Source organism: Grus americana, chromosome 3 (assembly GCF_028858705.1).
Source record: "Grus americana isolate bGruAme1 chromosome 3, bGruAme1.mat, whole genome shotgun sequence".
NCBI lineage: Eukaryota > Metazoa > Chordata > Aves > Gruiformes > Gruidae > Grus > Grus americana.
Window position 1 is genome coordinate 63,149,048 of NC_072854.1, and position 20,118 is coordinate 63,169,165.

Sequence of the window (20,118 nt, forward strand, 5' to 3'; positions counted from 1 at the left end):
CATTTACCACAGAGTATCACACCCCATTATCAAATGGCAATACAGAAAAGCCTGTGCTTTTCCCTGAAAAGCAGAGCATAAATTTGTAGAGTTATCCATGTAAGGAGTTTTTCAAACAGTAGCTTGAAAGTTTGCTGTCTGAAGTCCAACTGGAATGTAAAATAGCTGAACAAATTACAGATCCAATTTTCTAGCCTGAACAACAACTGACACTTACCTAAAAGCTAGAGACTAACGCTTAGCATGAAACCTATACATTGAAACGGACACGAAGAGATTTGCTGTGTCTCACTGAATGTATCAGACCCCTAAGAAAGGGTCAGCAAAACATTTACCCAAAGAAACATTACAAGCAGTTAAATGTGTTGAATAAACAGTTTCCATCAATTCCACTTGTCCAGATTTACTTATCGGTATTGTTTGGATGTGTTTTGTTAGAATGATTTACGGGTACGCAATGGCAGTTGTTTGGATGTGTTTTGTTAGAATGATTTACGGGTACACAATGGCAGTTGTTTGGATGTGTTTTGTTGGAATGATTTACAGTTCAATAAGCTCCTCAAAAATATTTTGGTTTATTTAGCAATAAGGATTTACTAAATTCAGCATTTAAAATGTCCATGGACAAGTCTTAAGGAAAAAGGCTTTGAAGGTTACCAGTGTCAGCAGTAGGGCAAAGTATGAAAACTAACAGTAGTCTTCTGAGGTTGCCGTTGCACATGTAGCAGATGTTTCCAACGTTTGTACGTGCAAGCCAGGTGATATGCATCACTTTGGTTTTAAATATCCTGGTAGCCACATCATTCTTCAAGTAAACCGCTGATTGTTAAGTGTAATAGTTATAAAGCTTTTCATTAAAAACAAACCGTTACTTAGACTGAAACCCAGTTTTGCTCACTTGATTTTGATGATATCCATGCCGGTCAAAGTGAGACTAACATGATCTCCTGCTGCAGCCCAATCAACTGGTTCATCGTGCAGTGTGATTCCTGGAAATGAGTAAGAACAGAACCTCAGTGAAGTACCTAGGTTCTGAGCTACAAACAAACAGCTCTGTTTGGGCCATTTGTGCTTCATCAACCATTACTCATCAATTTTCAGTATGAATGGGTTGAGAGTAAAAGCTTTTTAACTGAGAAGACCGAGGAAGCATTTTTTTCCCCTTGGCGAGGACTCACTATTCTCTCACCCCACCCTGCACAATAACATGGCTTTATTTAAGCCAGAAGAGGGGACCCTGGCACTTGTCACAGCGCAGATGACGCAGTCCTGAAAATGCCGTAGTACTAATATCTCCATATCTGCCCCACCCATCCTTTGAGGCACATGCACACCCTAGACCGCATCTTTCATATACTTTAATGGTGCTATGTCAACTTTCATTTACCTTAAGTGGGTCTGCTGACTCTTTCATAAAAAAGCGTAACCGATGCCTTTCGTTCACGATACTGTTCAGGCGACGATTAGAAAGCAGCTTTAAAAGTAACTTTATTCTGATTGTGATGTATTTTAATTGCTTTAAAAGATAACCTGGCTGATGGGTGAGGATAAAAGTAATTGCTCCTGACTTAACATTCTAAGGTTTCTGGTAAACACCAAGAAGGAAAGAAAAAAAACCCAAACAAACCCACTTTTTATAAATACTGCATCCATTTATAGGATCTAGTTCTATTCTGCTACATATTGTATTTATTGATTTACAAATCCGTTTCACAAAACCACTTGTCAAAAACAAACCAGAAAGCATCATTCATCTAAAAACATGTTAAGTACTGTTTTTGAAATAGTGTTGATAATCATTTCATATATATGCTTCATTCTCACAGAACAAGTGAAACTCAGTCTCTTGAAATGAAAAACTGGAATCCTAATGTGCACATTACCTTTAGTAAATATTGTATGATAATTTAATTTATCTTTTCTTTACATTAAATACAAATAATACTTGCTTAATGAACTAATACCCCCAACCTTCACCTGCACGTCAGCCGTATGAGAGGCAGTCCAAAAGAAAAATCATAGAATTGTACCATTGGGGATTACTCAGACAAAATACATCTTTTTCCATGCTACTTCCTCCACTCTCAAAACAGATGAGTGACTACAGTGATCTGATACCCATATTCATCCATGTTATTGTAACATTCCTGTGCATGCATGCAACCATATAAACGGGCACTCTGAAGAGCTTCCCAAATTAGCACTGAATGAGCTGGTTCTGGAACAGAACAGGACCGTCGAACCAGCACATTGCTGAATTCAGGCTGAACATTTAGATACAGAAACCTATTCATTTCTTTTGAGGGCTTAATATTTTATTCATTGGTCAATGCAGGAAAATCGTAATTTTATCTTTCTGCTTCCACATGAAACAAAACCAGGTCTGCAGTACAGACAGACAACTTAATCAGGAAACAGTTAAACATTTAATGTCTTGACCTAGCTATTCCTCTTTTCAGAAATTAAATATATTTAAATTTAAATCTAATTTTCTTCTCTTTTGTAGTTGCTCAGGACAATTATATCCTGGAAGTTTGTATATAATGAAAGGATCAGTGACAAACCTCATGAACACCAAACAGCAGAGACTTAATTCTCAAGCTTTTTCACATCTAATTCATAAGATTCATTTCTAAAGGTTGTTCAACATCCTCACACTTCCTAACAGCAGTAACACTCCACAGTATAGATGAATATTAATGATTTCTGTACTGCATATTTTTATAGACATTGCTGGAACTCAGATGTTTTTACAGATTCTTCATAAAGCCATGTCAAAAGTCATGAGGCTATAACATTTGGAATATCAGATATAGTAAAAAAAGGTAATAAAATGCAACACTTCACATACTCTTCATAGACATATTTATACAGACACAGTCACATCTAAAGAAATTCGTTTTATGCTTTCATATTTTATGTTTGACAGTTAGTATCAGTTTGACAGTCTGTTACCATTTCAGTAACTGCTTCTAGCCCAGTATTGACCTGAAAGTAAACACGCTTCTGAAGACTGTACCTTTTGCAGTGCAAGTTTCATTGGGAGGCATTGCCAGAAGTCGTTCTCCAACCTGAATATAGCCTGCTTCTATTTTACCAGTCACACAAAATCCTGATCCTTGGTCTGTAATAAACACAGTAATTTCAAAAAACTTTATAATAAGGTCAATTTCCCATCACAAGTTAGCCCTTCAGCAATGCATAGATAAGTTTTTAATATAAACGAAGACGGGTTTTTTCCCCCCCCAGTAGAGTGTTCAGTACTTGCAAGTTAGCCAGCTGCGCATCATAATGAAAATGAAACATTAAATTCAAAACCTCTAGATGTTATGTTTTTCAGAACCAAGGGAGAAATATCCTTCTTTACACAAATGTAGGTACATGAAGAAATATTTTTTAGTTTTTCAATATTAGATTAAGTCCCTTAATTTCTAGCAATTTTATTTATTTCAGCACTTTCTCACTATAATTACTGATAAAAAACCCATACTAGACCTCTCAAAAATTCTCATGCATACAGGTGCAAATTCCTATGCCATTTACTGCTTAACTGAGTGAGAATCCTACATGCTCTGTCTGCATATTACTTTTACTCCTGGAAAGTCAAAGATTGATTCAGTCCTATTTAATATGAGGAGCTATTATAATCTGTGGATGACTTAAGTATTTCTGAATAAAAGATCTGCAAAGTTTTTCTTCTTCAATGTCCTAATACTCCGCTCCTTATGTGAATATGTCAGTTAATTTCAATAGATGTGCTGCATGTGCACATTTATGCATACACACCTTAAGAAATAGCTTGTCTCCTTAGCATGTGTTTGCAGGTGCATTTAAAAAGAATCCTCTGAAGTGATTCTACAACAACATCTTCAGTATCCATACAAACAACAAATGTACCTTTTGCTGAACATTAGAATTCTGTGATAAGCAAGCATCTTAGTATTTTGTGTGTCACATTAGATTAAAAGCTTAATTTAAAGCTGAATTCAAAAGACCAAGTTGACCTCAAATCTTGAGGTCACACACTACCAACTTGCTCTTTTGCGTTCATCACCATTATTGATGAATGCTTCCATCTCTCTAGCTGGAAAAATATTACCCTAATTTTCCTCTATTCATTCCAGCAAATGAGACAAATGCAGTCAATTAACAGATGACATAGGGTATCAAAAGAACAGAAAACTGGAGAAGCAGATACTTGCTAGGAAAAAAAAAAAAAAAACAAGTCATGGTACAAATACCACCTCAATATGGTACACAAGAGAACCTGAAGCTGGCTCTGCAAGCACTTGCAGGCCATCAGAAATGTGAACTGGTTCCGGGTTCCCAGACACCTCCCAAGCACAATCAAGAACCATTTCTCTTTTTTTTACATCACCACCAGCTCTGGCTTGGTAAATCAGCGTGGTGTTTGAAGTCTCACCATCTCCCATGCTTCCCGCACACTGCCGAGTTCCTTCAGCTCCCCATGAAATCAACGCAAGTACAAAATGCATACTGTGGGACAGAATAAGGGCATAAAAACTGGCTTGACTTCTGTATCATGGTACTCTGATTCTGCCAGGACATGTTCTTTGTCCTCAGGATTTGGCTGCTGGACAAGGTTTTTCTAAAGTCAAGTCATAGCCCAGACAGGATTATATGGTAAGTGGGGACTGATGCATGAATGAGTTCACAGGGACCTCTTGGATCAGGAGACAGTTTGCCTGGAGAGAATATTAGGAGGACTATGGAGGACAACAGCTAAAATCAGGCTGAGGCAGATGAATCATATGTGTGAGTAACCTTAATAAAGAAAGGGGTTTTCCAAACTACATAAGAGTATGCTCAGCACTCTCACTTTTTATACACTTCTATGGACACCTCCTCCTGAGCACACACAGGCACTGGAATAGAGCTGAGAAGAACTGTTGCTTCATATACTTGTACCTGCAGCTACTTCCTCTGGTGGCATCCAAGTTAATTAAGTTTTGAGATCACAAGGTAAGAAAAAAATAGCCTAAAAAAACACCTAAAAGGCCACATTTAGTGATAAAACCTGCATATGTAAACTGAGTCCCTTCCAAAGCCATTATTTTTTTGCATACTTTAGCAAGCATGCTAAAGTCAGAATTGCTCATTTTGTGAAACTTAGCTCAATAGAAAAATGATTATTGCAACAAAAAAGTTGTGATAATATTTTGAAAGATCTCAATCAATAATCCTAACACACTTTCCCGCAGCTCACAAAATTTAAAAAAAAAAATACAGCAACCACCTAGATAATGAAACTAGTGGTAACACACTAGGATCAATTCTCATGCAAGGTTTCAATATTTAACATTATGGCTTCAGTACCTTAAGTCAGCTAACCCAGGGCATGTAAAGCATTTAGGGTTTTCTCAAAGACCCACCTCAAAATTGCACAAAACTGATTTTTCCAATTACAATCAGCATTTTGATCTGATTTGTTTGTACTTCCCCTATAAACAACCTGTATATAAAGTAAAATTTACTTTTAAATATGAATTTCAATAATAATATTTGATTACAAATATTTATAACATTTCACATCATGCTGTCATTTAGTTTGCAATGTTTCTCAAGTGACCTACAGAATGTTTCAAATGGGATGAGTGTTACAAACCTCATTTGTTCTAAATTACCTGTGAATGTAAATGCATTTAACTGAAAAACATAACAAGTTTACGATGAAAATCTTAATGGCTCAAGGCAATCTATTTTCTCCAGACAATAGGAATAAAAACTGGTTATAGCTACTTGTTGTCTAGGAACTAGACAACAGATAGCTGCCTTTCATTAAATCCTTGGCTGCTTATAGCAGTCTCACCATCCTTTTCTTCCACTTCACCCCCAAAATTTTTTTATGAAAATGAAGGAAGTTATTATTTACAGCTACAACAATGAACATAAAAGGAACAAGTCAAACTTTTTTTAAAATCTGGGAGTGCAAGGTAAAAGAACCCAAAGTCACACTGGTAAAAAGTTTGAGAAACATTCATTTAGGCAACAAGAACCAGTTAGGGAAAGAGAAACTTCCAAATTCTGTCCCACAGAACCATCAACTCATTACACAGCCAGTTAGCTGGTCATGCAGATTTTCTATCTCAATTTCTCTTCCAGTGTGTTTCTCCTTCAGCGGTACTATCCAAAATTTGACAAAGAACAGTGCTTGAAAACTTATTATTCCTGTTCAAGACTACTGACACAAATAAAGCTCCTACTTTAAGTCTTATTTTTACATCATTTTTCAACATTTGTGTTAAATATTGGTGAAATTATGGTGAAAGTATTATAAAAACAGCCAACCTTTAAAAACATCAGCAACACACAACCTGAATGGTTTATCCACTGATCTCTGTGGTGGCTTGAAAGAATCTGCAAAAAAATTAATAAGATCTTTTAGAATTTCTGTGATCAATAACTATCTCAACTTCTCACCTAGGGATAAATCAACCAGATTGCGTTCCAAGGACTTTGTCCCACATTTCCACCAAAACATAAATTTTGACGTACACAGGACTAAGATATATTATTTTTTAAATGATGAAAATTGCACTCACCAATTTGGTCTAACAAACACTTTCCTTTATACCACTGTGTGAGGTCACTTGACTGACCCCTTGTGACCAGATTTTCACCCCCAAGGCCGCTTGTTGGTACATAAGCCACATCTGACTCCTAATTAAGAAAACAAACAAAAGCATACATTAACAATGGGATCTTCTAGCAGAAGCAAGAGGTGCATTTTTTCAGTATTACGCCTCTAAGCTATAAGAGAACACTCTGAATATTTGCGTTTCCCCTGAAGAAGGCAGATTACTCAGTGGTGGATCCATTTCCTTTCTGTTTACCTCTTGCCTGATCACAGTGCTACAGCAAAGACTTGGAGATATTTAACGATGATGATAGCAACATTGACGACTAGAAACTGAGTTCAGGTAACAAACTCCAATTCCATATCTGACTGGCAAAACTTCGGTTTGAATTACTGGTTTATGCAGAGGGATTTCAGGAAGGCCACAGCCAGTCCAAAGGGATAGTAGTTGGAACTGAGGAAATGTGAGAAGAACAGTCAAGAATGGCAAATGGAGAATGTTCTTATGAGTTCATAATCCACACTGACACCTGCTCTAGTATAAAATTCTCTACTGTAATTCACATAATCCCGCACATTAAGATAGACAATCCTTGGTCTGTTCTGCTTTGTAGACAATAATCCCAAGAAACTACAGGCAAGTGTCCCAAAGATTCAACAGACCCAAACAAAGATAATGACAGAAAGAGTATTAAAAGAACTAACTAACCTTATCCAGGGCTCAATGTACACCCTACCAGTAAGGAAAGTGATCTGCTATACTATGTGCACATAGCAGTAGCAGGAAAGTGACACAAAATAACCTGACTGTAAGAAAAACTCATCCTACCCAAATGCCTTAAAGCAACAAAGACCTCAGAAATTTACATTACCTTAAAACCAGCTTGCTTAAGAAATTGGCCAAGCTTACTCGTAATTTCCTGAAATCTTTCCTGTTGCCAATTGACCTAAAATAGAAAACAGATTATGATAATAAAATTATAGATTTTGAACCATAACTCAAACATAGAGCTGCATGTCATCAGCTCTGTAGTACTAGTAGGTTTTCTCCACACACAGCACCCAATGAATTTATAAATACGAGATTTCCAGGTGGATTCATAGTTGAATACATAAGAGCATACACATTAACAATTACTGGTAGCAAACAACACACCATTTCACTTGCAAGCCCCTTTAGTTTGATTTGTCCTTGAACAGTACCTTTTTTTAAAAGTTTATACAAAATTCAGCTTCAGCAAGAATATAACACAGTAGTAATCTAAACCGCAATTAGTAATATTTAACACATCTTACAAGAATAAGCTTAAATGAAGCTCTTGGGGTCTTGAACCTGAATGACCACCAAGATGCCCTTGCAAATGCCACTGGGTTAACTGCTTATGTGATATTTTCACAAATATAAGAGGGATCCCTACACATTTTAGCACCAAAACTATCCTTCTGAGTGCTTTCAAAATACACTAATAAAAAGAAGAGTTTTGTAAAGTGTACAAGAGTCAGAGCTGAGAACCAAAGAAAGAAACAATACTTTATTATTAGTATCACAATATTGATCCTTAAACTTAGGGTCCACAATCCTAGATGGAAGCCTTTCAATTAAATGAAAAAAATTAACCACGTACCTGGTCCATTTTATTGACTGCAACAGCTAGCTGTGTCACTCCAAGAGAGCGCACTAATAATCCATGTTCTCGAGTCTGTCCACCCGTTTCAAACCCTGCTTCAAACTCTCCTCTGCTAGCATCCACAACCAAAATAGCCACATCAGCCTAGAATAAAAAAAAAAAAAAAATTAAAAAAAAAATCAAAAGTGGTTAAGAGGTGGAAATAATCTGGGTAAATATGTCAATCACCAACATTTCACACAAAATGTACTCTACATGGGAGGAATCCCAATGTGCTTCAAATGTAATTGAAACTGCTCAGTTCTATCTGTGTCATGCCAACTTGGGTGAGATATTATGGAATTATGTCATCTCATGTCATAAACCACTATTTTCTGTTAAACATAAGCCAACTTTTGGTTTTGGGAACCTGTCCTCTTCAAACTACCCACTATGGATATGCTGTATAGACCTCAACTAAACAAAAGTGGCCCATGCTCCAGAAGCCTAAGAACAGGTATGAGCACAATGTTGAGTTCTCCCTGCCTCAGTCTGGACACCTTCATAGTGAGAAGCTGTAAAATTACAGATAAATCATCTCACTATACAACTGGGACAACCGGTTTACTGCATGTTGGATGTGGATGCTTCACAGTCCGCTCAACACACTGGACCATGCCAAAATCACAAGGTGAAAAAGACTAAGTAGCCTATTTTATCATCTAGGCAAACTCTCTGCCACAGCATTAAGAGCAAATAGGTATCACACCGTCTACAGCACTGTAGAAAATTCAGCATGTAAGCACAGGGAAAAAAACACAGATTTTGCTGTTAGCCTTAAATGCTGCTGATACTTCTACTTCTGCTTTGGCAAGCAGCAGCCGGTTAGACCATCATCATGTACCAGCAATGGCAACAAAGGTGAACAGTAAAGGCACTGCTGTCAAGAGTCACATGTAAGATAATTTCATAGGACTGATGAGATGGACATAATGGAAAGAGAGAGGAGAAAAAGTGATATTTTCTCCCTTTCCTTACATACTTATGCTTCAGGATGCCAGCAGTAGGAAGAGAAAGAGCACACTGTCCTGGCTCTGAATTCCCCTCACCTTGTCCTAGGCACAAAATCCCCAGAGCTCATACAGAGACAGCCCAAGTGTGAGTAAGAGAAAAGGATGAGGGATGAATTTCCCCACAGCTCTCAGCCTCAGAAGTGCACTGCAGTGAACTTCTCCCTCAAAAAAAGGACATCCTGTATTTTATAAATTATAAAAACCGTACCTCAGGATTTACGTGAATTAACCATATGCATCAAAGGCCAGATCCTGGCCCTGATAAGGCTGATTTGCATTTTGCATAACAGCAGCTGGGGATTCACCTCCTAACAGAATTCTCCACAATAAAAAGGCATCAGGGCGATTTCCACGTTCGCTTTCTTCCACCCATTGCTGCAGTGCTGAGCCTGCTAACAGGCAACAGAAACTTGCAAAGTTTCAGTGATTCCCTTAACAAGCTTCAGAACAGACTGGCCCCTCACCATCCTGAGAGCTGAAGTGAGACAGATACACCAAGTCTTATTTGGCCAGCCTCATCATCTCCTCAACTGATACAACTCCTGGTAGATCTGCAAGTCTTCTCTTAACACTTGCTGCCTGTATTACTTTTCTCAAAAAAGACAAACCAATTTAATTTAAAGTTGAGAAGAAAATGGCATGGCTGAGTCAACATTTTCCATCGTTCTCAAACTAAAGATCCACTTCTAATTTTAAAACTCCTGAACTTCCTATAACATACACTTCACAATATAGATGACTGTACAAGCTCTACACCACAATTTGCAAGCTTCTGACTATCCTAATGGCTGGGTCACAAGGTGTGAATTCTTACCCATGCTCTGCTTCAGAGCTAGAGCAGAATTTGGAGCAAATCAGTCTTCCTATAGTATAGTTCTCCTATCTGTAAAATCATACTAGCAGTACCCCATCCTTACTGTGATCTTATGAGAAACCTCAGACTGCAATGACATGCAGAAAGCAAAAAACTCTACATACTAACTTAGCTTAGAAGAAAGAAAGAAAAAAAAAGAAAAGAAAAGAAACCCCAAACTTTGATTACACCTCTACTTTGGAGAATCAATACTATTTGAAAAAAAAGGTTCCTTTAAGTGGAAAAAATTTCACACATTTAATGTCGTGTAACGACATTATTCTTCCCCCTTCTGATCTATTATTTCCATTAATTAAATAACTAACCTATATGAGAATGGTAAGTGCCATACTGAATTCAATGGGTAGCGTCCAATGCTTTTGACTTTACCCACTGTTCCTAAAGCAAATGGCATGTAGTCGCCACAAATGTCTTATTGACAACAGAGATGCATTCTGCATAAACTTTGTTATGTGTTATGTTTTACCATTCCATATAAAATATAGTTAAATAGAAGAATGCCTTTTGTTTGATCTCTCCAAAGCTTTTTTCTTTAAGCTCAAAACCACTTAAAATCTTTACCTACAAGACTTTCGCAGAACTTCCTGTTGAATATGCCACGTTTGAATAGCTTTAAAAGCTCAGCTCTGATTTTATCAAACTGCAACTTAGTATTCAAATTACTTCCCTAATAAAACTCTCCTCCAAAAAGTTAATGTCCCAAAAAAAGAAAAGGAACTGCCTTTAAACAAACACATTCTTTTTTAAGTCTAGAAAACTCACAAAAACCTCACCATCAACAATTCCATTTCATCTTAGATTTTAAAAGAAGAAGAAAACCATTTGAAGTTATAAATTATAATGCTATTAGAAAAAGAGTTTTAGACCATCTCTACCTGTGCAGCTCCTGTGATCATATTTGGAATGAAGTCTTTGTGGCCTGGAGCATCCATCAGTGTAATTACTTTAGTCTTCGTCTCGAATTTGGTCATACCCACATCCATTGTTACTCCCCTTAAACAAAGCATACATCCAACGCATCATTAAAACTGCTTTGAAAGCTTCATAGAGATATAAAGTAAGCTATTAAAAATGCAATCATGAAATTATACACTTCATAGCTTTTGTTTGATTTAGCCTGCACAAAACACCTGAAAGGAACCTGCTTGCTGGAAAAGCAGACCTCTAGAGCTGCCTTTCAGTAACTCTTGTCACAAAGAAACAAACATCCAGAATTCACAGTACTAACTCCACACACCCATAGACTGCGACCCAACAAGCACAGTGGGAACACGAAAACTGTACTGCGTATTTAAATCATTACTAATTCTGCTTTTAATACTTAGCTCCTCAGAAAAAGGCATCATAGATTATCAGAAACATACCAAGAATAAAAAAACAGAAGGTATGGCACTATAGGAATACAGCTATACATTTGCAAAGATCCACATGCAGAACCACTGATTATTGCAGCGCTTTGACTCAGTTCCACATCTCACTAACACCCACATATTCTGCACAGCATGTAGGATAGGATTCATCCAATCAAATACAAACATCTATCATGCACACATCTGTATCTGGGTTAGTCATCTGCATCTCCCTTTATCGACAATACTTTAAAGGGACAAAACTTCTCACATTAGCACAGGTACTTAAAATATGCTACTTCCAATGACAAAAAACCCCAACAAAATAACCCCCTAAACATTTACAGATTGCTCCAAAAAGTTTTTCTTTAAAAATAAAAAACTCAAAGTAAAGAGAAAACAGAATCGATCAAAAATACAATTCAGAAAACTTTTCCCTTAATAATTACAATTTATCTTCTGAAGAGAAGTCTGGTACCAAATGCACAACTGTTAGATACAACAAAAAATCATAGACCAAGGGATATCACTTTTAAGGCTCATGACAATTATTCTACAAACTTTACTTTCTGTTAACATTTTACTCTTCATAGGCAATAAGTACTTGTCTCTATTTCTGGTTTCACATGTTAATTACATCCTATCAAAGGCTGCTTGTATTAAGAAAGTAACGTACTTACTATGGTGTTTAATTATTCTATTACAGATCTGTGAAAAGAATTGATCTTCAAAGTTTGGCCATTTTACACTCAGATACATCTACAGGGATTACGAAAAAGACCCTCCCCCCATCAGCTTTTCCTCTTTTACATCCTTAGACTGTAATGCCATGACAACACTACCACTACAATATCATCAGCCTTAAGTGATGTAAGGCTACTTTTCAAATTTGTGTTTGGTCGCTTCGGGATTGTTCCCCCCTTCCCTGCACCCTGCCCAACACAAACACCGCCCCCCCAGGTTTGTATGTGCACTTCGTAAATGAAAGGACTCACATAGGCAAAAGTTTAGCTACATAGAGGCACACTGCAAAAGTGCATCCGCCTTTAAAAACAACAACAGTTACTCCGTAGGGACTGTCTTACTCCATATTCTTCAGCATCAGTTTATATTGGGAAGGTTAAATTTCCAACCAGAGGAGCTTATATGCTATGAAACCATGGGTGCAAGTGATTGTAAAAACATAAACATGTAAGATGATGCCTTTTAAAATTATTTTATGAACACAGAATATCATGTCTTTAGCTTCCTATATAGTGTTCTTAAAAGCTCTTACAGATTTTTTTTAAATTAGCTTCACTGCTTCATTACATATTTTTTCAATATGATAAAATTTAGTTTTAAATTTTTAAATTTTGTATTTCAAGTTCATAAAGGCAGTTTATAAGGGATACGAATATAATTTATTAATTTATAATTTTATATTTGATATAATGTAAGTCACATGTGATGAACTGACATATCAGTGCTTAGTTTATAATAATTCTGACACTCCTTCATAGAAAAATTTAACCTAGAACTTTCCCATACAACAATAACCAAACTGAGAAAAATCTGGCAGCAATAAACCAGTAAGGCAGCTTTAAATGAACTAACTCATCTACTAGAAGCATTCCTACACTGCACTCCACAGCATAGAAATATATGAAGAAATACTGAACTTTTCGTTCACATTTCTTATAAACAAACAAGAATATTATTTTTTTCTTTTGATAACATGTACTCATATAGACAAAGAAAAATATTTGCTAATAAGTATTAAGTAAGTATCTTTAAACATTTAGAACATTTCTACCAAAGCATTATTAGCAGTTTGATATTTCCTAAATGCTGTTCTTTCAGGGGAAAAAAGGTAACTCCATTAAAATATACTTCTACCTTTCTCTTTCTTCACCAGTTTCATCCAAGACCCATGCATAGGCAAACGAAGCTTTGCCAGCCTTCTTAGATTCCTGTTCGTATTTGTGCATAGTTCTTTTGTTCACATTTCCCAAAAGGTAGAGCAAATGACCCATTAAAGTACTTTTACCTGCATCAACATGTCCTAAGGAGGGAAATAAATATTACATCAATTTTATTAATTCACACATTTTAAATATAGTACAAGAAGAAATATACTAAAACATGAAAATCACATGCACTAATAATGCTTAGGCAACCCACAGAATTTTACAATCCTGTAAGACAGAGATACAGAGACACAGTTCATTAAAACAGGCAATGAGCATGACAGCCATATAGAACCTCCAAATTAATACTAAAAAGCACACACTGCAAGAACAAAACCAAACCAAAGTACATTTTACTATACTGTCAAAAGGAAGCTAAGTCAACCTCACTGTCCTAGGCAAGTACGCCTGAATGTACTCCCTCCAACGAACAGCAGTCAAGCAGATGTGATTGAAAACAGTATGAGATTTCCCTCCCCTGGAGAGAGGGGTTTTGCTTCTGTATCACTCCAAGATTCAACCAACACAGTTTTTAATCTCTATGCTTGTCAAAAATGTAACTTAACAGTATTACCTATTACCACCAAATTAAGCAGTTGCTTTCCTCCTTGTCTCTTCTCCAACTCTGCTTTCACATCTATTTGTGGTTTTGTCTTGCTTGACTTTTTTACTGGAGTAGGCACCGTATTCTGCTCTTCTGAAACCTGCACTACTTGGGGTGAAAGAGTAGATTTAGAGGCTGCCTCAAGTACCCCAGAAGCTATAGCGGCATCTTCAGTTAACAGTCCTTTCTGAGGTGTGTTAGGATGGCCATTTTCTTCAGCAATCACACTAGGGAAAAAAAGAAAACACAAGGAATGAAAATGACAAAGAAGCCGTAGAAATATAGGACAGAAACTGAGTTTTCCCTTCACTATCATGTAAGCCCCAGACAAAGAGCATGTGATAAGCCTATTAAGGTGGAAGTGATAAGCAGCTGGATACAAACTGAACAGATACCAGCTCTGAACATCTTGTCTGAAAAGCACTGTGTACAAAAGCAAGATAAGAAATAATCTGTAAAATACATGAAACAGATAAACAAAGCTTCCCACACCCACTTCTTTTAACAGGGAGAGAGAAAGGACAGTTGTACAGATCAACTACAGAGAGCTGGTCGTCTCTGAAGTAAGAACCTAAGTCAACTTTGAAGCATCAATCCTAAAACAGCTTCCACATACGCTACAAGTATTGCAGCTGAACGTAATGATACTCTATTGTGAAAACACCAGCAATATCATTTAAAGAGTAGATCCTAAGCATACCTGAGCTGCAATTTAACATGCAATGCTTATATAGAGCCATAACAGACAAGTTACATTTTACAATACTGAGAAAATTTGTTTTAGCCATCCAGAGGGACCTGGACAAGCTCGATAAGTGGGCCCATGTGAACCTCATGAGGTTCAACAAGGCCAAGTGCAAGGTCTTGAACATGGGTTGGGGCAACCCCTGGTATCAATACAAGCTGGCGGATGAAAGGATTAAGAGCAGCCCCGAGGAGAAGGACTTGGGGGTGTTGGTGGATGAGAAGCTGGACACGAGCCAGCAATGTGTGCTCACAGCCCAGAAAGACAACCCTATCCTGGGCTGCATCAAAAGAAGTGTGATCAGCAGGTCAAGGGAGATGATTCTGCCCCTCTACTCTGCTCTTATGAGACCCCACCTGGAGTACTGCGTCCAGCTCCGGGGTCCTCAGCACAAGAAAGACATGGACGTCTTGGAGTGAGTCCAGAGGAGGGCAACAAAAATGATCAGAGGGCTGGAGCACCTCTCCTATGAGGACAGGCTGAGAGAGTTGGGATTGTTCAGCCTGGAGAAGAGAAGGCTCCGGGGAGACCTTACTGCAGCCTTTCAATACCTAAAGGGGGGCTTATGAGAAAGATGGGGACAGAATTTTTAATAGAGCCTGTTGTGACAGGGCAAGGAGTAATGGTTTTAAAGTAAGAGAAGGTAGGTTCAGACTAGATATGAGAAAGACATATTTTACGATGAGGGTGGTGAGACACTGGAAGAGGTTTCCCAGACAGGTGGTAGATGCCCCATCCCGGGAAACATTCAAAGCCAGGCTGGATGGGGCTCTGAGCAACCTGATCTAGCTGAAGATGTCCCTGCTTATGGCTGGGGAGGTGGACTAGATGACTTTTACAGGTCCCTTCCAACCCAAACCATTCTGTGATTCTATGAAAACAAGGCATCTAGAACTAAGGAGATTTCGATTCCCCAGCTCCGTTTCTCTACCACCCTGTTCTCCCACAGATCACCATACTAATCCTAATAGTAAATGATCCTAAATATATTATTCTCTTACACTCTCTTACTCTTTTCCTCTCCAATTTGTAAATGAGGATATTTTCTTAATTCACACAAATGTTTTGAGAATATACAATATGATTTTTCACCTGTTATGGCAACGATGGTGACTAAAAACAAATGCTAAGTAACACTCAAGAAAGCAAAAGCTTTCTTACTGCCTGAGTTCCATGGCGAGGCAGTAATGTAAGCAGCAAGACAGGCACAGAAGCAGTTATTACTGGTGTGACAATATTATATTATGGCAAACTTCAATATACAAACCATTGATCATTACAGTATATTGGAAATTCCTACAAAATACCATATTTAAAACTTTCTCCAAGGAGAAGACGTTTCTTCCCTTGGAAAACTGGAAATCCTTTCCCATGCAGTACCACCATGCTGCAGGATGCTTTCTACGGAATGGATTCATGCAGGCTCTCAGACTCAAGTGTCTCCACATCCAGAGTGGATTTTTCACTCTCCACTTCCTGTTTACATACCACAATTAACTTCCCAGTTTTCCTCTTTTCAACTTCTATAAGCAGAATTACTTATTTTGGTACTTTCAGAATCTCACATGGTTACATCTCTGCTTTTATTTGACATTACTTCTAAATTTTTGTCTGCGTAGGAGTATTTGCATTGTATTAGTCCTTTTCCATTATATATATCTCAGGATACAATATAGTCCAAGCATGTTAGCCTACTGAAGAAAGCAACTCAAGAGTTATGATCTAAAATATTAAACCTAGGAAATCTTCAGACTGAAAACAAAATTAGCCTCTCATTATAGCACTAAGCAACATGGGACACTTCACAGGTCTCCCTTTCTCCCCTTGGTTTCAGAACCCACCTCTGTAACTAGTACTGCAGCAGACTGATTAATTTTGACACCTTTTTCATAAGGCCCAAAGCCAAGTTTCTCTCTTGATTGTGAGACCCCAAAGCAAAAATGTGAGCACTCAGGATTTTTGGCTACAGTTGCACAACCCAAGACCAGGGTCTTGCATCAAGGCTGGATACACAATCACATTTTTATCAAATTAGCAAAGCAAAGAACTTGGTTTATACAGCCATGCTGGTTGCAGGGGGATAGATGGTACCTGTGCTTCTGCATAGTGGACAGACAATTCTGTATAAAGTCTATGCACAAGAACGTACCCTATCAAAATATTCTAAACCACTTGAAGGAGAAAGAAAAGTTGATATGGAACTATTGCCTTAGGTCACACAATCACAACATTTCATATTTGACACTATGAAACCAGCTGCACTGTATCACAAGTATAGCTTTAGACAAGCTCCAGTATGAAATATCACATCTTGACAACCTGAATACCCTATATAAGATAGACTCAATTCCCTAAATTCAGAAAATTAGTGGGTCATCATTGCTTTAGATGTAGCTATGGGGAAAGGTGATTACACATGAACTATTCCACAGAAAATTAGTCACTACAGTTATTTGTACTTTTTTTCACTGAGTAAAACTTTCTTTTATCAGAGTAATGAGAAGTAAAACCAAATCTTAAAAACACCTTCCCCCCACCTCTCCCTTCTTCATGGGTTTAACTGCACTCCCTATTTCTCTCCCTCTTCCCCCCAGAGACACTGGGGGACGGCAAACGGGGGTTGTGGTCAGTTCATCACACGTTGTCTCTGCCGCTCCTTCCTCCTCAGCGGGAGGACTCCTCACACTCTTCCCCTACTTCAGCATGGGGTCCCTCCCACAGAAGACAGTCCTTCGCAAACTTCTCCAACATAAATTCTTCCCACGGGCTGCAGTTCTTCACCAACTGCTCCAGCATGGATCCCTTCAATGGGGTGCAGACCTTCAGGAACAGACTGCTCCAGCGTTGGTTTCCCACAGGGTCACAAGTCCTGCCAGCAAAACCACTCCAGCATGAGCTTCTCTCTCCAGAGGTCTGTAGGGCTTCCCACGGGGTCACAGCTTCCTTTAGGCATCCACCTGCTCCATCGTGGGGTCCTCTGCAGGCGGATATCTGCTCCCCATCATCCTCCATGGCCTGCAGGAGGACACTCTGCTTCACCATGGTCTTCTCCATGGGCTGTGGGGGAATCTCTGCTCTGGCGCCTCCTTCCCCTCCTTCTGCACTGACCTTGGTGTCTGCAGAGTTGTTCCTCTCACATCTTCTCACTCCTCTCTCTGGCTGCAATTGCTCCTGGTGGTTTTTTTTTCCCATTCTTAACTATGTATTCCAGAAGCACTACCAGCTGAGCTCTGGCTCAGCCTTGGCTAGCAGCAGGTCCATCTTGGAGCCGGCTGGCATTGGCTCTGTCAGACACATGGGAAGCTTCTGGCAGCTTCTTGCAGAAGCCACCCTTGTAGCCTCTCCCCCACCCCGCGACCAAAACCTTTCCATGCAAACCCAGTACAATAACTCCCATGTTTTTTTTATAGCTTTCCAAAATATAGTCAAAGACTGTCACATCAAGCCTATTAAAAGATAAAAATGTATTTTGAAAGACAGGTTATTTGTAAGCTTATGAATTCTACTTTGTATAGCTAGGTAATGATTTTCTTTCTAATCCCAGATGCTCAGACTGTCTTGTAGGCCAAAGTCAATGTCAGTAAGGATTCCAAAAAACTGGACGGATGCTGAGTGGTAGAATTCAAACTAACTACAGCATCTGAAAGAATCATGGTTATAGGCAGAAAAAGTAACTACTCTCTCAATTCCGAGTAGCTTTTATTTTAAATATCACTGCTTAAGGCTGCCAAATAGTTTTTGAGTTGTGCAAAGAAAAAGTGCTAGATACACTAGTGCAATAATGAATGAAACGTGGCTAGCCATCATGACTTTAAACTAAAACAGGGTAGATCTGAATTAGATATAAGGAAAAAATTCTTCACTGTGAGGGTGGTGAGGCACTGGAACAGGTTGCCCAGAGAGGTTGTGGATGCCCCATCCCTGGAAGTGTTCAAGGCCAGGTTGGATGGGGCTTTGGGCAACCTGGTCTAGTGGAGGGTGTCCCTGCCCATGGCAGGGAGGTTGGAACTACATGACCTTTAAGGTCCTTTCCAACCCAAACCATTCTATGATTCTATGATCATAACATTAGGCCTTGCTACTTTTTCAAGGGTGCAGTATTTGAACAGCCAGTACGCTGCTCCATTTAGAGATTTACAGGTTTCAGTTATTACCATGTTTTGGAAATCTGAAAACACCGTGTGCCATGATAAACCAAGACTTGCCATTTTAGAGGAGAAACATCAGAATGGGTAGAGTGCATTATCTACTTACAGAGCACCTGTAATGAGATAATTCATCTTTTTGCTGACTAGTTTTGGGGAAAGGGAGAGTTTATTGCTAGGTAACTGAACAGAAAGATGGGCAGATGAAATGTACAGTTCCGGTACATGAAGAGAGATGCAGCAATAAGACCCTGACAGTTAGTCATTCCTCATGGCAGCCAGATGACTAGTTTATTGAAAGCTTGATAACAGCTCAGAAAAATGTTAAGAAGCTTCATCTCTAACAGTCAATGAAAATATGAATGACATTGAAAATACTTTTCAGTAAGCCTTTTCCACTAAGATTTTTCAAAGTTATTGAACTGAAAATTTCAGTCAGAAGACAGAGCATATAGGATAGCATACTAGTACCTAGAACATTGCTAGTGCAGGCAGTTGAGGGTATAAACACACCAATTGCATTAGCCAACGTCTTCGGTAACAAAGTTCCAACTTGGTCTGAGTTATGTTGGACCACCATATCAAGAAAAAAATGTTTGGAGGAAGAGGACTTCCTAACCAATTGCTGGCATCTTTGTATGAGAACTTGATGCAACTACCAAAATTGATCTCAGTTTGCCAACATCTGTGCCCGTCTGCCACATCACTGCTAGCTGCTAACATGGAGCCATTGATTAAGCAACTCTTTACTTCTTTGAAGTGACAGAACCATTAAGCACGTTGTATGTGTGCTGAGGTCATGTACTCAAGAAAGCTTGACCACCAGCAGTTCAGGCACAAATGTCGAAAGAGCTTACCACAGTTGTTTGTTAGCAAAACAGCAGACGTACAAAAGCCTGGCAACATTTAGTCAAAATTAGAACTGCCAAGCCAGAAACTTCCTACGTTGTCTTACCAACAAGGACCGTAAGAGTAAACTGAGTAAAATGTTAGTTACATCAGTTTTCTGGGGAAAATTAAGAAATAAAACATATATTTTTATAAGACATGTTAAAAGACACTCAATCTCACACAACTGTTGACAGGTTCATACTACCATGCATTCAAAGAAGAACCTGAAAGCTTATTTGCTGAAGATTAACTCTGCATAATTTAGCTTTTAAACATTATTTTC

The 20,118-nt window shown here is 38.3% G+C and overlaps 1 protein-coding gene across 5 annotated transcripts in view; it reads right to left on the reverse strand.

Annotated features, from left to right (window-relative positions):
* HBS1L (HBS1 like translational GTPase) overlaps positions 1 to 20,118 on the reverse strand; it is a 62,709-nt gene that overhangs the window by 3,998 nt on the left and 38,593 nt on the right. For all 5 annotated transcript variants that reach the window (XM_054822905.1, XM_054822903.1, XM_054822904.1 and 2 more), the window contains 9 exons: positions 14,025 to 14,281; positions 13,380 to 13,545; positions 11,028 to 11,145; positions 8,224 to 8,370; positions 7,471 to 7,545; positions 6,564 to 6,681; positions 6,310 to 6,378; positions 3,020 to 3,124; positions 899 to 989 (listed from right to left, as the gene is read on the reverse strand). In XM_054822905.1, coding sequence (XP_054678880.1) covers positions 899 to 989; positions 3,020 to 3,124; positions 6,310 to 6,378; positions 6,564 to 6,681; positions 7,471 to 7,545; positions 8,224 to 8,370; positions 11,028 to 11,145; positions 13,380 to 13,545; positions 14,025 to 14,281 — 1,146 coding nt within the window. The remainder of the gene's footprint in view (positions 1 to 898; positions 990 to 3,019; positions 3,125 to 6,309; positions 6,379 to 6,563; positions 6,682 to 7,470; positions 7,546 to 8,223; positions 8,371 to 11,027; positions 11,146 to 13,379; positions 13,546 to 14,024; positions 14,282 to 20,118) is intronic.